At 69.7% G+C, this 13,299-nt stretch overlaps 1 protein-coding gene across 1 annotated transcript; it reads right to left on the bottom strand.

Moving 5' to 3' along the window:
- Positions 1 to 564: 564 nt before the first annotated feature.
- Positions 565 to 5,545, bottom strand: BBC3 (BCL2 binding component 3). Its single transcript, XM_077840387.1, has 4 exons — positions 5,354 to 5,545; positions 4,459 to 4,762; positions 2,434 to 2,612; positions 565 to 1,595 (listed from the first exon to the last, which is right to left on the bottom strand). The coding sequence occupies exons 2-4, from the start codon at positions 4,745 to 4,747 to the stop codon at positions 1,476 to 1,478; spliced, it is 588 nt and encodes a 195-aa protein (XP_077696513.1). The 5' UTR covers positions 4,748 to 4,762; positions 5,354 to 5,545; the 3' UTR covers positions 565 to 1,475.
- Positions 5,546 to 13,299: the final 7,754 nt, after the last annotated feature.

Raw genomic sequence — 13,299 nt, 5'->3', positions numbered from 1 at the left:
GCACTTAGCTGGGAGGGGGCTGGGAAGCCATGGCTTGAGTCCAGGGGCTGGGCTCACCCCCTGTGCCAGGGCTGGCTGTGCTGCAGGGCTCCTGTAACTCCTGGGCTGCCCAGCAGCCAGGGGGCCCAGGGCAGGGATGGCACTGCTGTTTTCCACGTGCCCCCACCCCCATTGTGCTTCCAGACAGGAGCTCAGACAGAGCCAGCTGCCCTTCCCCAAAGCTGGCACTGTGGGGGGTCGGTTGCTCCCTGGCCCTCACTGGAAGAAGGTGGGGTCAGGCAGAGGGGGGCTGGGGTGAGAAGTCTGGGCCATGCTGCACCCCAGGTGGTGCGCAGGGGTGCGGGACTGTGTCCTGGGATGGGTGAAGCCAGAGGCCCCTGGCAGCCATTCCCTTTCCACACCCAGCTCTGGCTCCGTGGGCAGGGGCCCTGGCTGGGCCAAGTCGGCATGTGGCTTCCTGTTCTAAAACTGGCCTTGACCTAGCTCTGAAATAGCCCCTGAAAGTGGCCGGGCCAAGGGCGCTGGGGATCCCCCACCGCTGGGAATGACAGATGCAGGTGCCTCTTTGCTTAAATCCAGTTTTATTGAAAAGGAAACGTACAAAAAAAGCCACTGGTCATGTACAGCAAGTGCATCCCCCTATGTACAGTGTCCCCGTATGTACAGCACCTCTCCCCCTGTACAGTGTGCGACTGCCAACCCCCCCCCCCCCAGGACTCCCCCGCCCACCTGAGCACGCCTACCGCTCCCCCTGCGGTGAACCTTGGCCAGCACCTCACCTGCCCTGACCCCCAGGGCAAGGCAGAGCTCTGGGCTGCCCATGCCCGAAGCCCTGGCAGCAGCGCCCCCCCGCCCCCCCCCAGCAACCTGTGCGTGGGGAGGGGGTGGTACCAGAGCCAATGTGGCAAGGGCATGGGGGGGTCACAGGTCCCCCTCCCCCAGATCTCTCAGGACGCCCAGCGGTCAGGAGGCGGCAGCTTGCCCTGCAGTGCAGGCAGGGAGGGAGCAGCGAGACGGCTGGCTGAGCCCCCCCCTTCATAGTTTGCCTTCCCTGCTGCCCCGAGGGGAGTCGGGGGTGCAGGCAGAGGCAATGCCTGGGGCTGTCATGTGCCACCCCCCGCCACAGTCACAGGGCGCTCCCCGAGAGGAATGCTGGGGGGAGGGGGGGGCTGAGTCCCTGGAGCACCAGCCGAGGGCTGCGTCTGCTGCGGCCACTCCCCATCATGGGGCCCTGCGGGCACATCCCTGCCGTGCGGGGCTCCCACTCAGTACTCGGAAATAAATAAATAAATACAGTGCCCGCGGCCGGGGCAGCAGCCTGGGGCCCAGCCCGCAGGAGCCATGGCTTGCGTGGGGGGGATTTTTTTGGTTACGAGAACCAGTTATGAGCTCTGGAAGTTGCTACATTTTGCCAAGAGGCTCCGTAGTCTGCGCTGGGGGCTGGTCTCCCCCCACGGCTCCGGCCCCTGGGCGGGCTAGTTGGGCTGCAGCTCGGCCATCACGTCCACGGGCATGTTGTAGAGGGCGCCCAGCAGCTGAGAGATGAAGTGGTAGAAACGGGCCCAGAGGGCACCTTGTCGCTGCCGCTCCCGCCACTGGGAGGACATAGAGAGGCCAAGTTAGATAGCAGGACTCTCTGCCACCCCCCGCCCAGCCAGGCAGAACCCCCCGCTCCCCATGGGGCTGGCCCTCTGGCAAAGGCCTCCGGGCACGGCTGGCACTGGACTCCCTGCACTAACCACCAGGCTCCAGTGGGGCTGGCTGCCTGTTTGCTAAATCCCCGGGGCGCCCAGGGCTGGCCGTAGCCCCAGGCAGCCTCCCAGTCCCACGGCTGCCCCAGAGGGCGGTCAGGGCGCCCTGCTGCGGGGGTGGCATGGGGCTGACCAGCGACGCTGGGCTGGTGGGGGAGCCGGGCTGCCTCTCCCATGCTCACACTAAGCTGCCTGCCACTCGCTCCCTGGCCTTATATACCCAGTGCTATTTATAGCTCGTGACTCAGCGGCTCGCTTGCCCAACCGCCCCTTCCGCACGGGGAGGGGTGGTGTGAGATTCCCCTGCCTGCAGGCCAGCCGGGGGCTGGATCAGCACAAGCGTGCGGGGGGGGGTCCTACCCCTGGCTCTGGGAGGGAAGTGGGGCGCAGTGGTGAGAGCAGGAGGGTTGGCAGCCAGGACTCCTGGGTTCTATTACCACCTCTCTTTCTCTGGGAGGGCCACTAACCCTTTCCAGCCCCCAGCCCGTGGAGCATGACTCCAGCAGAAGCTGGGCCCCTCTGCCCTGAGCTCGCTACCCCAGCAGCAAGACCAGAGTCCCCCCTAGGCTGGACAGGTTCCCTTCAAGGATCGCCACCCACAGCCCCGGCTCCCTTCCCTAGGCACCGCCCCCTGCCCCCTCTGATCTTCCCCCACCACCCTGGTCTCTCCGATGGGACTCACCTGCCTCTCGTGGGCCTGGTGGAAGGCGTCACCCATGCGCCGCAGCTGGGCCCCCAGCGCATGCTCCGGGTCCAGGGGCTCCCTGGGGAGGCGGCCGTTGGACACGGCGCCCTCTGGGGCTGGCTCTGTGGGGGGCTGCTCTCTGTTGGGCCCCTCATCCTGCATGGGCTGGAGCTCTCCTGTGGGGTGGCAGATCCAAGCGGTCAGGGCAGCAGGACCCACGGGGGGGGCAGGCTGCAGGGCTGGTGCCCCAACGGTGAGCCCAGCGCCTGCCCTCCCCCCAGTGGTTGACACCCCAAATCCAGGCAGGACCTTCCCCAGCAGGTCAGGGGTGGCAGGGGGCTCTGACCCTCACCCCATGGGGAGACCAGGGCTGGCAGTGGAGCAGCGGCCGGTGAATGGTTGCTGAGGCCTCGCTCCCAGGGCTGGCGTCGGGCCCAGAGGGGTCGGGCCAGGATACGGCTCCCGATAGACACAGGCCCCAGCGCTCGTCAACAGGAAAGCCCAGAACAATTCCCGTGTACGGGGTGGGGGGGGCGGCCCCAGGCCAGCGGATCAGTAGCCCCATCTCCCAGCTGATCTGCGGGATGCCCGTTTCAACCGACCTCTGGCAGCGCCCCGGCCTGAGCTCAGCAACGGGCGCGTGCGGCTGCTCTGGCCACGTCTTCTGCCCTCGGTCACCGCCCCGGGGCCCTGGCACCTGCAGCCTCGTGACCATGGCAGTGCGAAGCTTGGGGGCAAGGGGTACAGACCTGCCCCATGCCCAGCCTAGAACTGCACTGCCCGTGGAGACTCACCCAGCCCCCCTGGCATGGCACCCGGGGGGAGCCCTGCAGAGATGTAAACTCTGCCCGGCTGGGACATGCCCGAGCTTGTCAGCCCAACTGAGCTGCCCGGGTCGACCTCCCCATCCCCACAATCACACTCTGCCATCTGCCTGCCCGGCTCCTTGCCTCCCGCCAGCTAACGAGCAGCCCCTCGTTAGCCAAGCGAGCCGGACGGCGCCCTGGGGGAGGAGAGCCATGAGTCAGCAGCGCGGTCTGGGGCCGTGCACTGTTTACTCAGACACGAGGTGTCTCAGCTCCATGCGGGCAGGGAGCCTGTCGTCGCTGGCTTTGCTGCCGGAGCCCCAGCCGGACGGTGACACAGATCCTGCCGGGCTGGGGCAGCACGGCGACTCCGGGCCACCACGGGAAGTCTCCGGCAGGGGCTAGCAGGGCCACGGCTAATGGTGTGTGGCAGCTGGGGGCGCGGGGAGGGGAGGGGGTGTCCCGCAGGAAAACCCAGGGACCAGTGCAGCACAAGGGAGCAGGGCCACCCCCGAGCCCCGCAGGCTCTGATGGTGCATCAGCCTGCATGACAGGTGACACTGGACCTGTCCCTTTGGTGCTTGTGCGACCGCACTAGGGTGGGGGTGGAGACTAGCTGGGGGTATCTGGGTTGCCCCCACTCCCCTGAGCTCAGCTGCGCTGCATGGGCGAGTCAGAACGTGGCCCGGCTCATTCTCCCAGGCTGCCTTAGTCCTGGGGTTGGAGGATCAGGGCCTGGCACTTGCCCTGCCTGTGACCCCACAGGGCTCCAAAGGGTCCCTGTCTAGGGAGGAGACAACCAGAGCTGGTGCCAGACACAACGGGGCTGGGCAGCCATGTGCCCAGCTCACCGTGCCCGGCACATGCCACCCCTCCCAGAACCACTGCCCGGACCGAGCCTGCCCTGGCCACAGGCTGCCTACGGCACCCACTGGCACCTGCAATCGGGGGGCACGATTAGGCTGCAGCTGTGGCCACAGGGGGCAGCTGCCCCGGCCCCTCAGGGATGAGTGGGAACCCAGAGATGCCCCGGCTATAAAAGGCAGGGGCCGCTCAGGGCAGGAGCTGACCTCTAGGGCCAGGCGGTCTCATGCCCAGGGCAGGGCATCCCCTCAATGCTGGTTTCCTGCCCCTTTCTCCACCCCCTCTGGCCGTGCCGGTCCCCAGGGAGAGAGATGCCGTGCCGGGTAGGGGGGGTGCTCGCCTGGAGACTCACCATGTGCCCTGCTGCTCCTGGTCCTGCCAGCTTCGGGGGCGTCCCAGCGCCGGGCACCGCTGCCGGCGCTGCGGCTCCTGGGGGGCTCCGGCCCCCGGACACAGCGGTAGAGCGAGCAGGGAGTGGGGCCGTCGGGGCAGAGGCCGCAGTTCAGCCGGGGTGGCAGGGAGAGGCTGCCCGGGCAGACGGCGGGCGGCACGGCCACCGGCCCCCCCAGCAGGAAGGCTGGGTCCCCTGGCAGGGCGGCTGTCGGCTCAGAGCGGCTCCCCTCCTGCAGTGGTCTGGCCATGGCGCTCGGTGAGCTCTGCAAGGCAAAGGACGGGGCGGTCAGGGGACCGGGCAGGACCCGGGCAGGGGGACCGGGACCGCGGCCGGCTGCCTCCGGGGCGCAGGGGCCCGCGCTCCCCGCCAGGGGTCGCCGCAGAGCGGGCGGGGGGGGGGCGACACCAATGTTTGTAAACAAACCCAGGCAGCCCCGACGGTGCCCGACCCCCCTCCCGCCGGGTGCCAGCAGGTCCCGGCCCGGCTCAGCCCGGACGGGGTTTGGTGCAACCGGCGGAGGCTTTTCAGGAGAGATCTGGGGGTGGCGAGGGGGGCTGGGCATCTGCCCCCCATCCACAGGCACCGGACCCCCCAGGTCCCCACACACTGCCCCCCCAAGCCACGGACACCCCCGAGCCCCAGCTCTCCTAGCAATCCCTGCCCTGCGTCCCCCCAACGCCGCCCCACGCCCCGGGCGCTGCCCCTCCGCAGGACCGAGCCAAGACACCCGGGCCCCGCCCCGGCTGCGTCCCCGCCCGGCACCAAAACAATCTCCATGTGCCGCGGGCGCCTGCCCCCGCCACCCGCGCCCCGCCGCCTCCGGACCCTGCTCAACCGCCCGGGCCTCGCTTACTGCAGCTGCATGAACCCTCCCGGGGCGGCTCGGGGGTCGCTGGGTCCCGCGGAGGCTCCGACTGTGCGCGGCGGGCGCGGGGAGCTCGGCTGCACCGGGACCAGCGAAGCCACAGCAAGTCGCGCGCGGACCCCGGCCGCTCCCGGGGCTCGAGGCTGGCGCCGCCCCCCGGGCCGTGACGTCAGCGCCGGCCCGCCCCCGCGCGGACAAGTTCGGGCTTGTGCAGGCGCCTGGGGCGAGCGGGGATCCCCCGGGGGGAGGGGTGCAGGATGCGCGTCCGGGGGTGTCCGGGCTCTAGAGGTGGAGGGGTGCATGGGGGTGCAGGGAAATGGGGGTGCCAGGAGGGGTGCGCATGGGGCTGCAAGCCCCGGGGTGCCAGGGAATGGGGGGTGCAGCAGGTGTGGCGGGGGTGCGTGCCTGGGGAGCAGGATGGAGGTGCAGGCTGCATGCCCTGGGCTGTGGGGGTGCACGCATAGGAAGGGGGGTGCCGGGTTGCGCTAGGTATTGAGAGAGGGAGGGGTTGGTGCATGCATGGATCGTGGGGGCGCACAGTGGGGCATGGGGCTACATGGGGTGAGGGCTGGGGGCTTAGGGCAGGGAGAGAGTGGGGGGCCTGCTGGATCCGTGAGAGGGAAAGGGGGCCTGGGCTGCCCGGGGCATAGTGCTGCGTGGGAATGTGGGGAGCGGGGTGCACGGGAGTCGGGACCTCGCAGAACTGGGGCGGAGGGCGGTTGGTTGGGACGCGAGATGAAGTTAGTCGGAGCCCTGCTAGGCAGAAGAAAACACTCCGCTCAAGTCAGTCCCTGGCCCCCCCGAGGGGACATTTAGAACCTGCCGCCCCCAGTGCAGCCCTACCATGTGCACCCCCCTTCCGCCACGTGACCCTCCCCCTCCCCGCACTGGATACGGCAGGTCTTGCCCCCGCGCCATGGGCAAGGCGGGTGAATGGCACAGAGCAGCGTCACTCCAGCAGGGCGAATCCCCTAAAGCCGCCCGGCCCGATGGCTGAGCTGCCGGTGGCTCCGGGGCCCAGGCCTCACGCAGGCTGCGTCGCCGCACGCTTCCCGGGGCGGATGAAACATGACACTGAGGGGACCATGGTGATTCCAGACGCCCCTTCTCCTTGTCACTTCGGTGAGAATAACCTTAGCTCTGACCCCAGGCTTCCCCCAGAGGCAAATAACACGTCCCACGGCCTCACAAACCTGAACTGTGTCCCTGTCCTCTGAGACCACAGTCCTGTGGCTTGCACCGTTAGGACGACTGCTGTTTGTCATCTGTGCTGCAACAGTGCCTAAAGAACAGAGTCCCCGCTGTGCCGGGCGCTGCCCAGACCCCGACCGAGATCAGGGCCCCATCACGCCGGGCGCTGCCCAGACCCCGACCGAGATCAGGGCCCTGTAGGTGCCAGGCACTGCCCAGACCCCGACCGAGATCAGGGCCCCATTGCGCCGGGCGCTGCCCAGACCCCAACCGAGATCGGGGCCCCGTCGGGCCAGGTGCTGCCCAGACCCCGACTGAGATCAGGGCCCTGTAGGTGCCGGGCGCTGCCCAGACCCCAACCGAGATCAGGGCCCTGTAGGTGCAGGGTGCTGCCCAGACCCCGACCGAGATCAGGGCCCCGTCGGACCCAGAACAGCACAGTCCCTGCCTCAAAGACCTTACAAATACACATGAATCTTGCATGAGTTCAGGCACCAATTCCAGGCATTTGGGGCACCTTGGGCGCCCGCGCTGGGCATTACAGGTGCCAGCAGGTGGGAAGCTGGACGGATACAGACCCTGAGACGTCTCTACCCAGCTGCATGCGTGCACATGCTCTCTCCGGGGAGCAGCAGGCTCCAGGCTGCGGTGGCCAGCCCAGCGTTCTGCAGGAAGCACCGGTTCCCAAAGCCGCTCGGGGCGTGTGACTCCGCGGTGACTTGTGTCAGCTTTGTGTTTCCGTCTGAAGGCTGCGGGGGGGAAGAGCCGTCCTGTAGCGACACGGCCCAGGATGTACCAGCCGGCCTGCGGCACGCAGGAGTGGCCGGGGGGCCGGGACGGAGGCAGCAGGGGCTCCTGGGGGAGGAGCTCACGGCTGAGGAGAGCTGGGTTCAGACCCTGGCTCTCCCAGGGGCTCCCCCAGTGACCAGGAGCAAGTCGCTGCCTCTCCCAGGCCCTCAGCTCCCATCGCCGCCGCGGGGAGAATGCGCCAGGCTTTGGTGTTATGCCCGCCGTGCGCCGCACCAGGGGCCGTGCACCGCACCAGGGGCCGTGCGCCACACCAGGGCCGTGCACCGCACCAGGGGCCGTGCGCCGCACCAGGGGCCGTGCGCCGCACCAGGGCCGTGCGCCACACCAGGGCCGTGCACCGCACCAGGGGCCACACGGGACGACTCCAGCACGCTCAGGGCAGCGACTCCCCCTGGGCTCCGAGTTCAATGGGGCGACTCTGGATTTGCCCTGCTGTTAAAACCCACATCCCCGGGCCGACACAGACATGCTCACACCAGTGCGGGGCCCGCAGGACTCCTGGGGGCAGCAGCGGTGGCCTAACACCAACTGCCAGGGTCAGAGGCACCATTTCTGAGGTGTGTGGGAGGGGGTCCAGTGGCCAGAACGGGAGGCTGGGAGCCAGGACACCTGGGTTCTCTCCCCAGCTCTGGGAGGGGAGTAGGGTATGGTGGTCCGGTGGTGGGGGCTGGGAGCCAGGACGCCTGGGTTCTCCGCAGCTCTGGGAGGGGAGTGGGGTCGGATGGTCACGGTGGGGGGAGCTGGGAGCCAGGACACCTGGGTTCTCTCCCCAGCTCTGGGAGGGGAGTGCGGTCTGGTGGTCACGTTGGGGGGAGCTGGGAGCCAGGACACCTGGGTTCTCCGCAGCTCTGGGAGGGGAGTGGGGTTGGATGGTCACGTTGGGGGGAGCTGGGAGCCAGGACGCCTGGGTTCTCCGCAGCTCTGGGAGGGGAGTGCGGTCTGGTGGTCACATTGGGGGGAGCTGGGAGCCAGGACGCCTGGGTTCTCCGCAGCTCTGGGAGGGGAGTGGGGTCGGATGCTCACGGTGGGGGGAGCTGGGAGCCAGGACGCCTGGGTTCTCTCCCTGGCTCTGGGAGGGGAGCGGGGTGTGGTGGTCACGGTGGGGGGAGCTGGGAGCCAGGACGCCTGGGTTCTCCCCAGCGCCGGGATGCGAGGGGCCGGGCCCAGCCACTCAGCGCGGCGGCTCGGAGCAGGCGCAGCAGCGCGGCCGGTTTCCAGGCGAAGTTGCGGCGGCAGAAGCCGCGTCCCCCGGTAACAGCGGCCGGGCCAACCAGGGAGCGGCGCCGGGCGGCGAATCCGTGCGGCCCGCCCGCGGGCGGCGATGGCTGGGACCGCCCGCTGCAGCCTCCGCCCGCCCCCCCCAGCAGCCTCCCCCCCGCCCCGTGCAGCCTCCGCCCGGCCCCCCCGTCTGTCTGTCCCCCCCCCCCCCCGTGCAGCCTCCGCCCGCCCCCCCGTGTCTGTCTGTCCGCCCCCCGCCCCGTGCAGCCTCCGCCCGCCCCCCCGTGTCTGTCTGTCACCCCCCCGCCCCGTGCAGCCTCCGCCCGGCCCCCCCGTCTGTCTGTCACCCCCCCGCCCCGTGCAGCCTCCGCCCGGCCCCCCCGTCTGTCTGTCCCCCCCCGCCCCGTGCAGCCTCCGCCCGCCCCCCCGTGTCTGTCTGTCCGCCCCCCGCCCCGTGCAGCCTCCGCCCGCCCCCCCGTGTCTGTCTGTCACCCCCCCGCCCCGTGCAGCCTCCGCCCGCCCCCCCGTGTCTGTCTGTCACCCCCCCGCCCCGTGCAGCCTCCGCCCGCCCCCCCGTGTCTGTCTGTCCGCCCCCCGCCCCGTGCAGCCTCCGCCCGCCCCCCCGTGTCTGTCTGTCCCCCCCCCGCCCCGTGCAGCCTCCGCCCGGCCCCCCCGTCTGTCTGTCCCCCCCCCGCCCCGTGCAGCCTCCGCCCGGCCCCCCCGTCTGTCTGTCACCCCCCCCGCCCCGTGCAGCCTCCGCCCGCCCCCCCGTGTCTGTCTGTCACCCCCCCGCCCCGTGCAGCCTCCGCCCGCCCCCCCCGTGTCTGTCTGTCACCCCCCCGCCCCGTGCAGCCTCCGCCCCCCCGTGTCTGTCTGTCTGACCGCCCCCCCGTGCAGCCTCCGCCCGCCCCCCCCGTGTCTGTCTGTCTAACCGCCCCCCCGTGCAGCCTCCGCCCGCCCCCCCGTGTCTGTCTGTCCGCCCCCCGCTGCAGCCTCTCCCCCCCCCCCAGCAGCCTCCGCCCGCCCCCCCCCGTGTCTGTCTGGCTGACTGCCCCCCCGTGCAGCCTCCGCCCGCCCCCCCGTGTCTGTCTGTCCGCCCCCCCGCTGCAGCCTCCCCGCCGCCCCCCCAGCAGCCTCCGCCCGCCCCCCCGTCTGTCTATCCGTCCGTCCCCCCATGCAGCCTCCGCCCGCCCCCCGTTCTGCCTCTGCCCGCCTGACCCCCGTCTGTCTGTGTGTCCCCCCCGTGCAGCCTCCGCCCGCCCCCCCATCTGTCTGTCCGGCCCTCCGCCCTGTGCAGCCTCTGCCCACCCCCCCGTGTCTGTCTGTCTGTCCTCCCCTGCTGCAGCCTCCGCCTGCCCCCCCGTCTGTCTGTCCGTCCCCCCGTGTCTGTCTGTCCGTCCCCCCCGTTCAGCCTCCGCCCGCCTGCCCCCCGTCTGTCTGTCCATCCATCCCCTCCCCTGTGCAGCCTCCGCCCGCCCCCGCGTCTGTCTATCCGTCCGTCCCCCCATGCAGCCTCCGCCCACCCCCCGTTCAGCCTCCGCCCGCCTGACCCCCGTCTGTCTGTGTGTCCCCCCCGTGTCTGTCTGTCCGTCTCCCCTGTGCAGCCTCCGCCCGCCCCCCGTCTGTCTGTCCGCCCCTCCGCCCCGTGCAGCCTCCGCCCGCCCCCCCGTGTCTGTCTGTCTGTCCCCCCCGCTGCAGCCTCCGCCCCCCCGCCCCATGCAGCCTCCGCCCACCCCCCCATGTCTGTCTGTCCGCCCGCCCCCCCGTCTGTCTGTCTGCCCCCCCGTGCAGCCTCCGCCCGACCCCCCGTCTGTCTGTCCGCCCTCCCCGTGCAGCCTCCGCCCGACCCCCCGTCTGTCTGTCCGTCCGATCCCCCTGTGTAGCGTCCGCCCGCCCCCCCGCGTCTGTCCATCCCCCCTGTGCAGCCTCCGCCTGCTCCCCCGTCTGTCTGTCCACCCCCCCGTGTCTGTCTGTCCGTCCCCCCATGCAGCCACCGCCCGCTCCCCCGTCTCTCTGTCCCCCCCCGTGCAGCCTCCGCCTGCCCCCCGTCTGTCTGTCCGTCCTCCCCGTGCAGCCTCCGCCCGACCCCCCGTCTGTCCCCCCGTGCAGCCTCCGCCCACCCCCCCGTCTCTCTGTCCGTCCCCCCCGTGCAGCCTCCGCCCGCCCCCCGTCTGTCTGTCCGTCCCCCCCGTGCAGCCCCCGCCCGCCCCCCCCACGTCTGTCCGTCCGTCCGTCCCCCCATGCAGCCTCCGCCCGCCCCGGTCTGTCTGTCCGCCCCCCCGTGCAGCCTCCGCGTACCCCCCGTCTGTCTGTCTGCCCCCCGTGCAGCCTCCGCCCGTCCCTCATGTCTGTCTGTCCGTCCCCCCTGTGCAGCCTCTGCCCACCCCCCATGGCTGTCCCCCCATGCAGCCTCCGCCCGCCCCCCATCTGTTTTTCCGTCCCCCTCCGTTCAGCCTCCTCCCGCCCCTCCCATGTCTGTCAGTCCCCCCTCGTGCAGCCTCCGCCCGACCCCCCTCTATCTGTCTGTCCACCCGCCTGCCCCCCGTCTGTCTGTCCCCCCGTGCAGCCTCTGCCCGCCCCCGTTCAGCTTCCGCCCGCCTGCCCCGTCTGTCTGTGTGTCCCCCCATGTCTGTCTGTCCGTCCCCCCCCGTTCAGCCTCCGCCCAGCTGCCCCCCCATCTGTCCGTCCGTCCCCTCCCCCGTGCAGCCTCCGCCCGCCCGCCCGTCTGTCTGTCTGTCCGTCCCCTGTGCAGCCTCTGCCTGCCCCCCCCGTTCAGCCTCCGCCCGCCTGCCCCCCGTCTGTCTGTGTGTCCCCCCGTGTCTGTCTGTCCATTCCCGCCGTTCATCCTCCGCCCGCCTGACCCCCCGTCTGTCTGTCTGTCCGTCCGTCCCCTCCCCCGTGCAGCCTCCGCCCAACCCCCCGTCTGTCTGTCTGTCCCCCCGTACAGCCTCCGCCCGCCCCCACTCCGTCCCCCCCGTGCAGCCTCCGCCCGCCCCCCGTCTGTCTGTCCGTCCGTCCCCCGTGCAGCCTCCACCCGCCTCTGTCTGTCCCCCCCATGTCTGTCCCCCCCGTGCAGCCTCTGCCTGCCTGCCCCCCGTCTGTCTGTCCGTCCCCCCACTACAGCCTCTACCCACCCCCCGCCAGCCCACATCTGTCTGTCCGTCCCCCCCGCTGCAGCCTCCGCCCGCCCATCCCCCAGTCTGTCCGCCCCCCCGCCGCCCCCCGTCTTTCTGTCTTCCGCCCCCCCCAGTCTGTATGCCGGCCCCCCCATCTGTATGTCCGTGTCCCCCGCCCGCCCCCCGACTGTGTGTCTGGGAAGGACACATGGCCTCCCATGAGGCCACAATCGTGTTGTGAAGAGTGGAAGGGAAGCCGGGCTGGGGCCGGGTCTCATGTCTGTGGCCAGGCACCGTGGGGAAGGGGGGTCCATGCGCCCCTCGGACTCCTGCCTGGAGGGCAGAGAGAGCATCCCCCTCTGAGTGTGTGTGTCTCTCACCCCCACCAATGCACAGACACAGGTCTGCACGTGAACTCACACGCAGACACGTGTACAGGTGAACGCACCCACGGACGGGCAGACAGGCGTACAACACACGAATGTAAGCGCACACAGCCATACAGGTGAACGCACCCACGGACGGGCAGACAGGCGTACAACACACGAATGTAAGCGCACAGCCATACAGGTGAACACACCCACGGACGGGCAGACAGGCGTACAACACACGAATGTAAGCGCACACAGCCATAGAGGTGAACGCACCCACGGACGGGCAGACAGGCGTACAACACACGAATGTAAGCGCACAGCCATACAGGTGAACACACCCACGGACGGGCAGACAGGCGTACAACACACGAATGTAAGCGCACACAGCCATACAGGTGAACACACCCACGGACGGGCAGACAGGCGTACAACACACGAGTGTAAGCACACACAGCCATAGAGGTGAACGCACCCACGGACGGGAAGACAGGCGTACAACGCACGAATGTAAGCGCACACAGCCATAGAGGTGAACGCACCCACGGACGGGCAGACAGGCGTACAACGCACACAGGTGAACGCACACAGCCATACAGGTGAACGCACCCACGGACGGGCAGACAGGCGTACAACACACGAATGTAAGCGCACACAGCCATACAGGTGAACACACCCACGGACGGGCAGACAGGCGTACAACGCACGAATGTAAGCGCACACAGCCATACAGGTGAACGCACCCACGGACGGGCAGACAGGCGTACAACACACGAATGTAAGCGCACACAGCCATACAGGTGAACACACCCACGGACGGGCAGACAGGCGAACAACGCACGAATGTAAGCGCACACAGCCATAGAGGTGAACGCACCCACGGACGGGCACACAGGCGTACAACACACGAATGTAAGCGCACAGCCATAGAGGTGAACGCACCCACGGACGGGCACACAGGCGTACAACACACGAATGTAAGCGCACAGCCATAGAGGTGAACACACCCACGGACGGGCAGACAGGCGTACAACACACGAATGTAAGCGCACACAGCCATAGAGGTGAACGCACCCACGGACGGGCAGACAGGCGTACAACGCACGAATGTAAGCGCACACAGCCATAGAGGTGAACGCACCCACGGACGGGCAGACAGGCGTACAACACACGAGTGTAAGCGCACACAGCCATACAGGTGAACACACCCACGGACGGGCAGACAGGC

This window comes from Eretmochelys imbricata, chromosome 23 (genome assembly GCF_965152235.1).
Source record: "Eretmochelys imbricata isolate rEreImb1 chromosome 23, rEreImb1.hap1, whole genome shotgun sequence".
NCBI lineage: Eukaryota > Metazoa > Chordata > Testudines > Cheloniidae > Eretmochelys > Eretmochelys imbricata.
This window is presented reverse-complemented; position numbering and strand designations above follow the sequence as displayed.

Excerpts from the sequence above, each read along its gene's own strand:
- BBC3 (XM_077840387.1), bottom strand. The coding sequence starts at position 4,747 with ATGGCCAGACCACTGCAGGAGGGGAGCCGCTCTGAGCCGACAGCCGCC. Across the intron at positions 2,613-4,458 it reads CAGGAGCAGCAGGGCACATG|GAGAGCTCCAGCCCATGCAG; the intron begins GTGAGTCTCCAG and ends GCCACCCCACAG. Across the intron at positions 1,596-2,433 it reads ACCAGGCCCACGAGAGGCAG|TGGCGGGAGCGGCAGCGACA; the intron begins GTGAGTCCCATC and ends ATGTCCTCCCAG.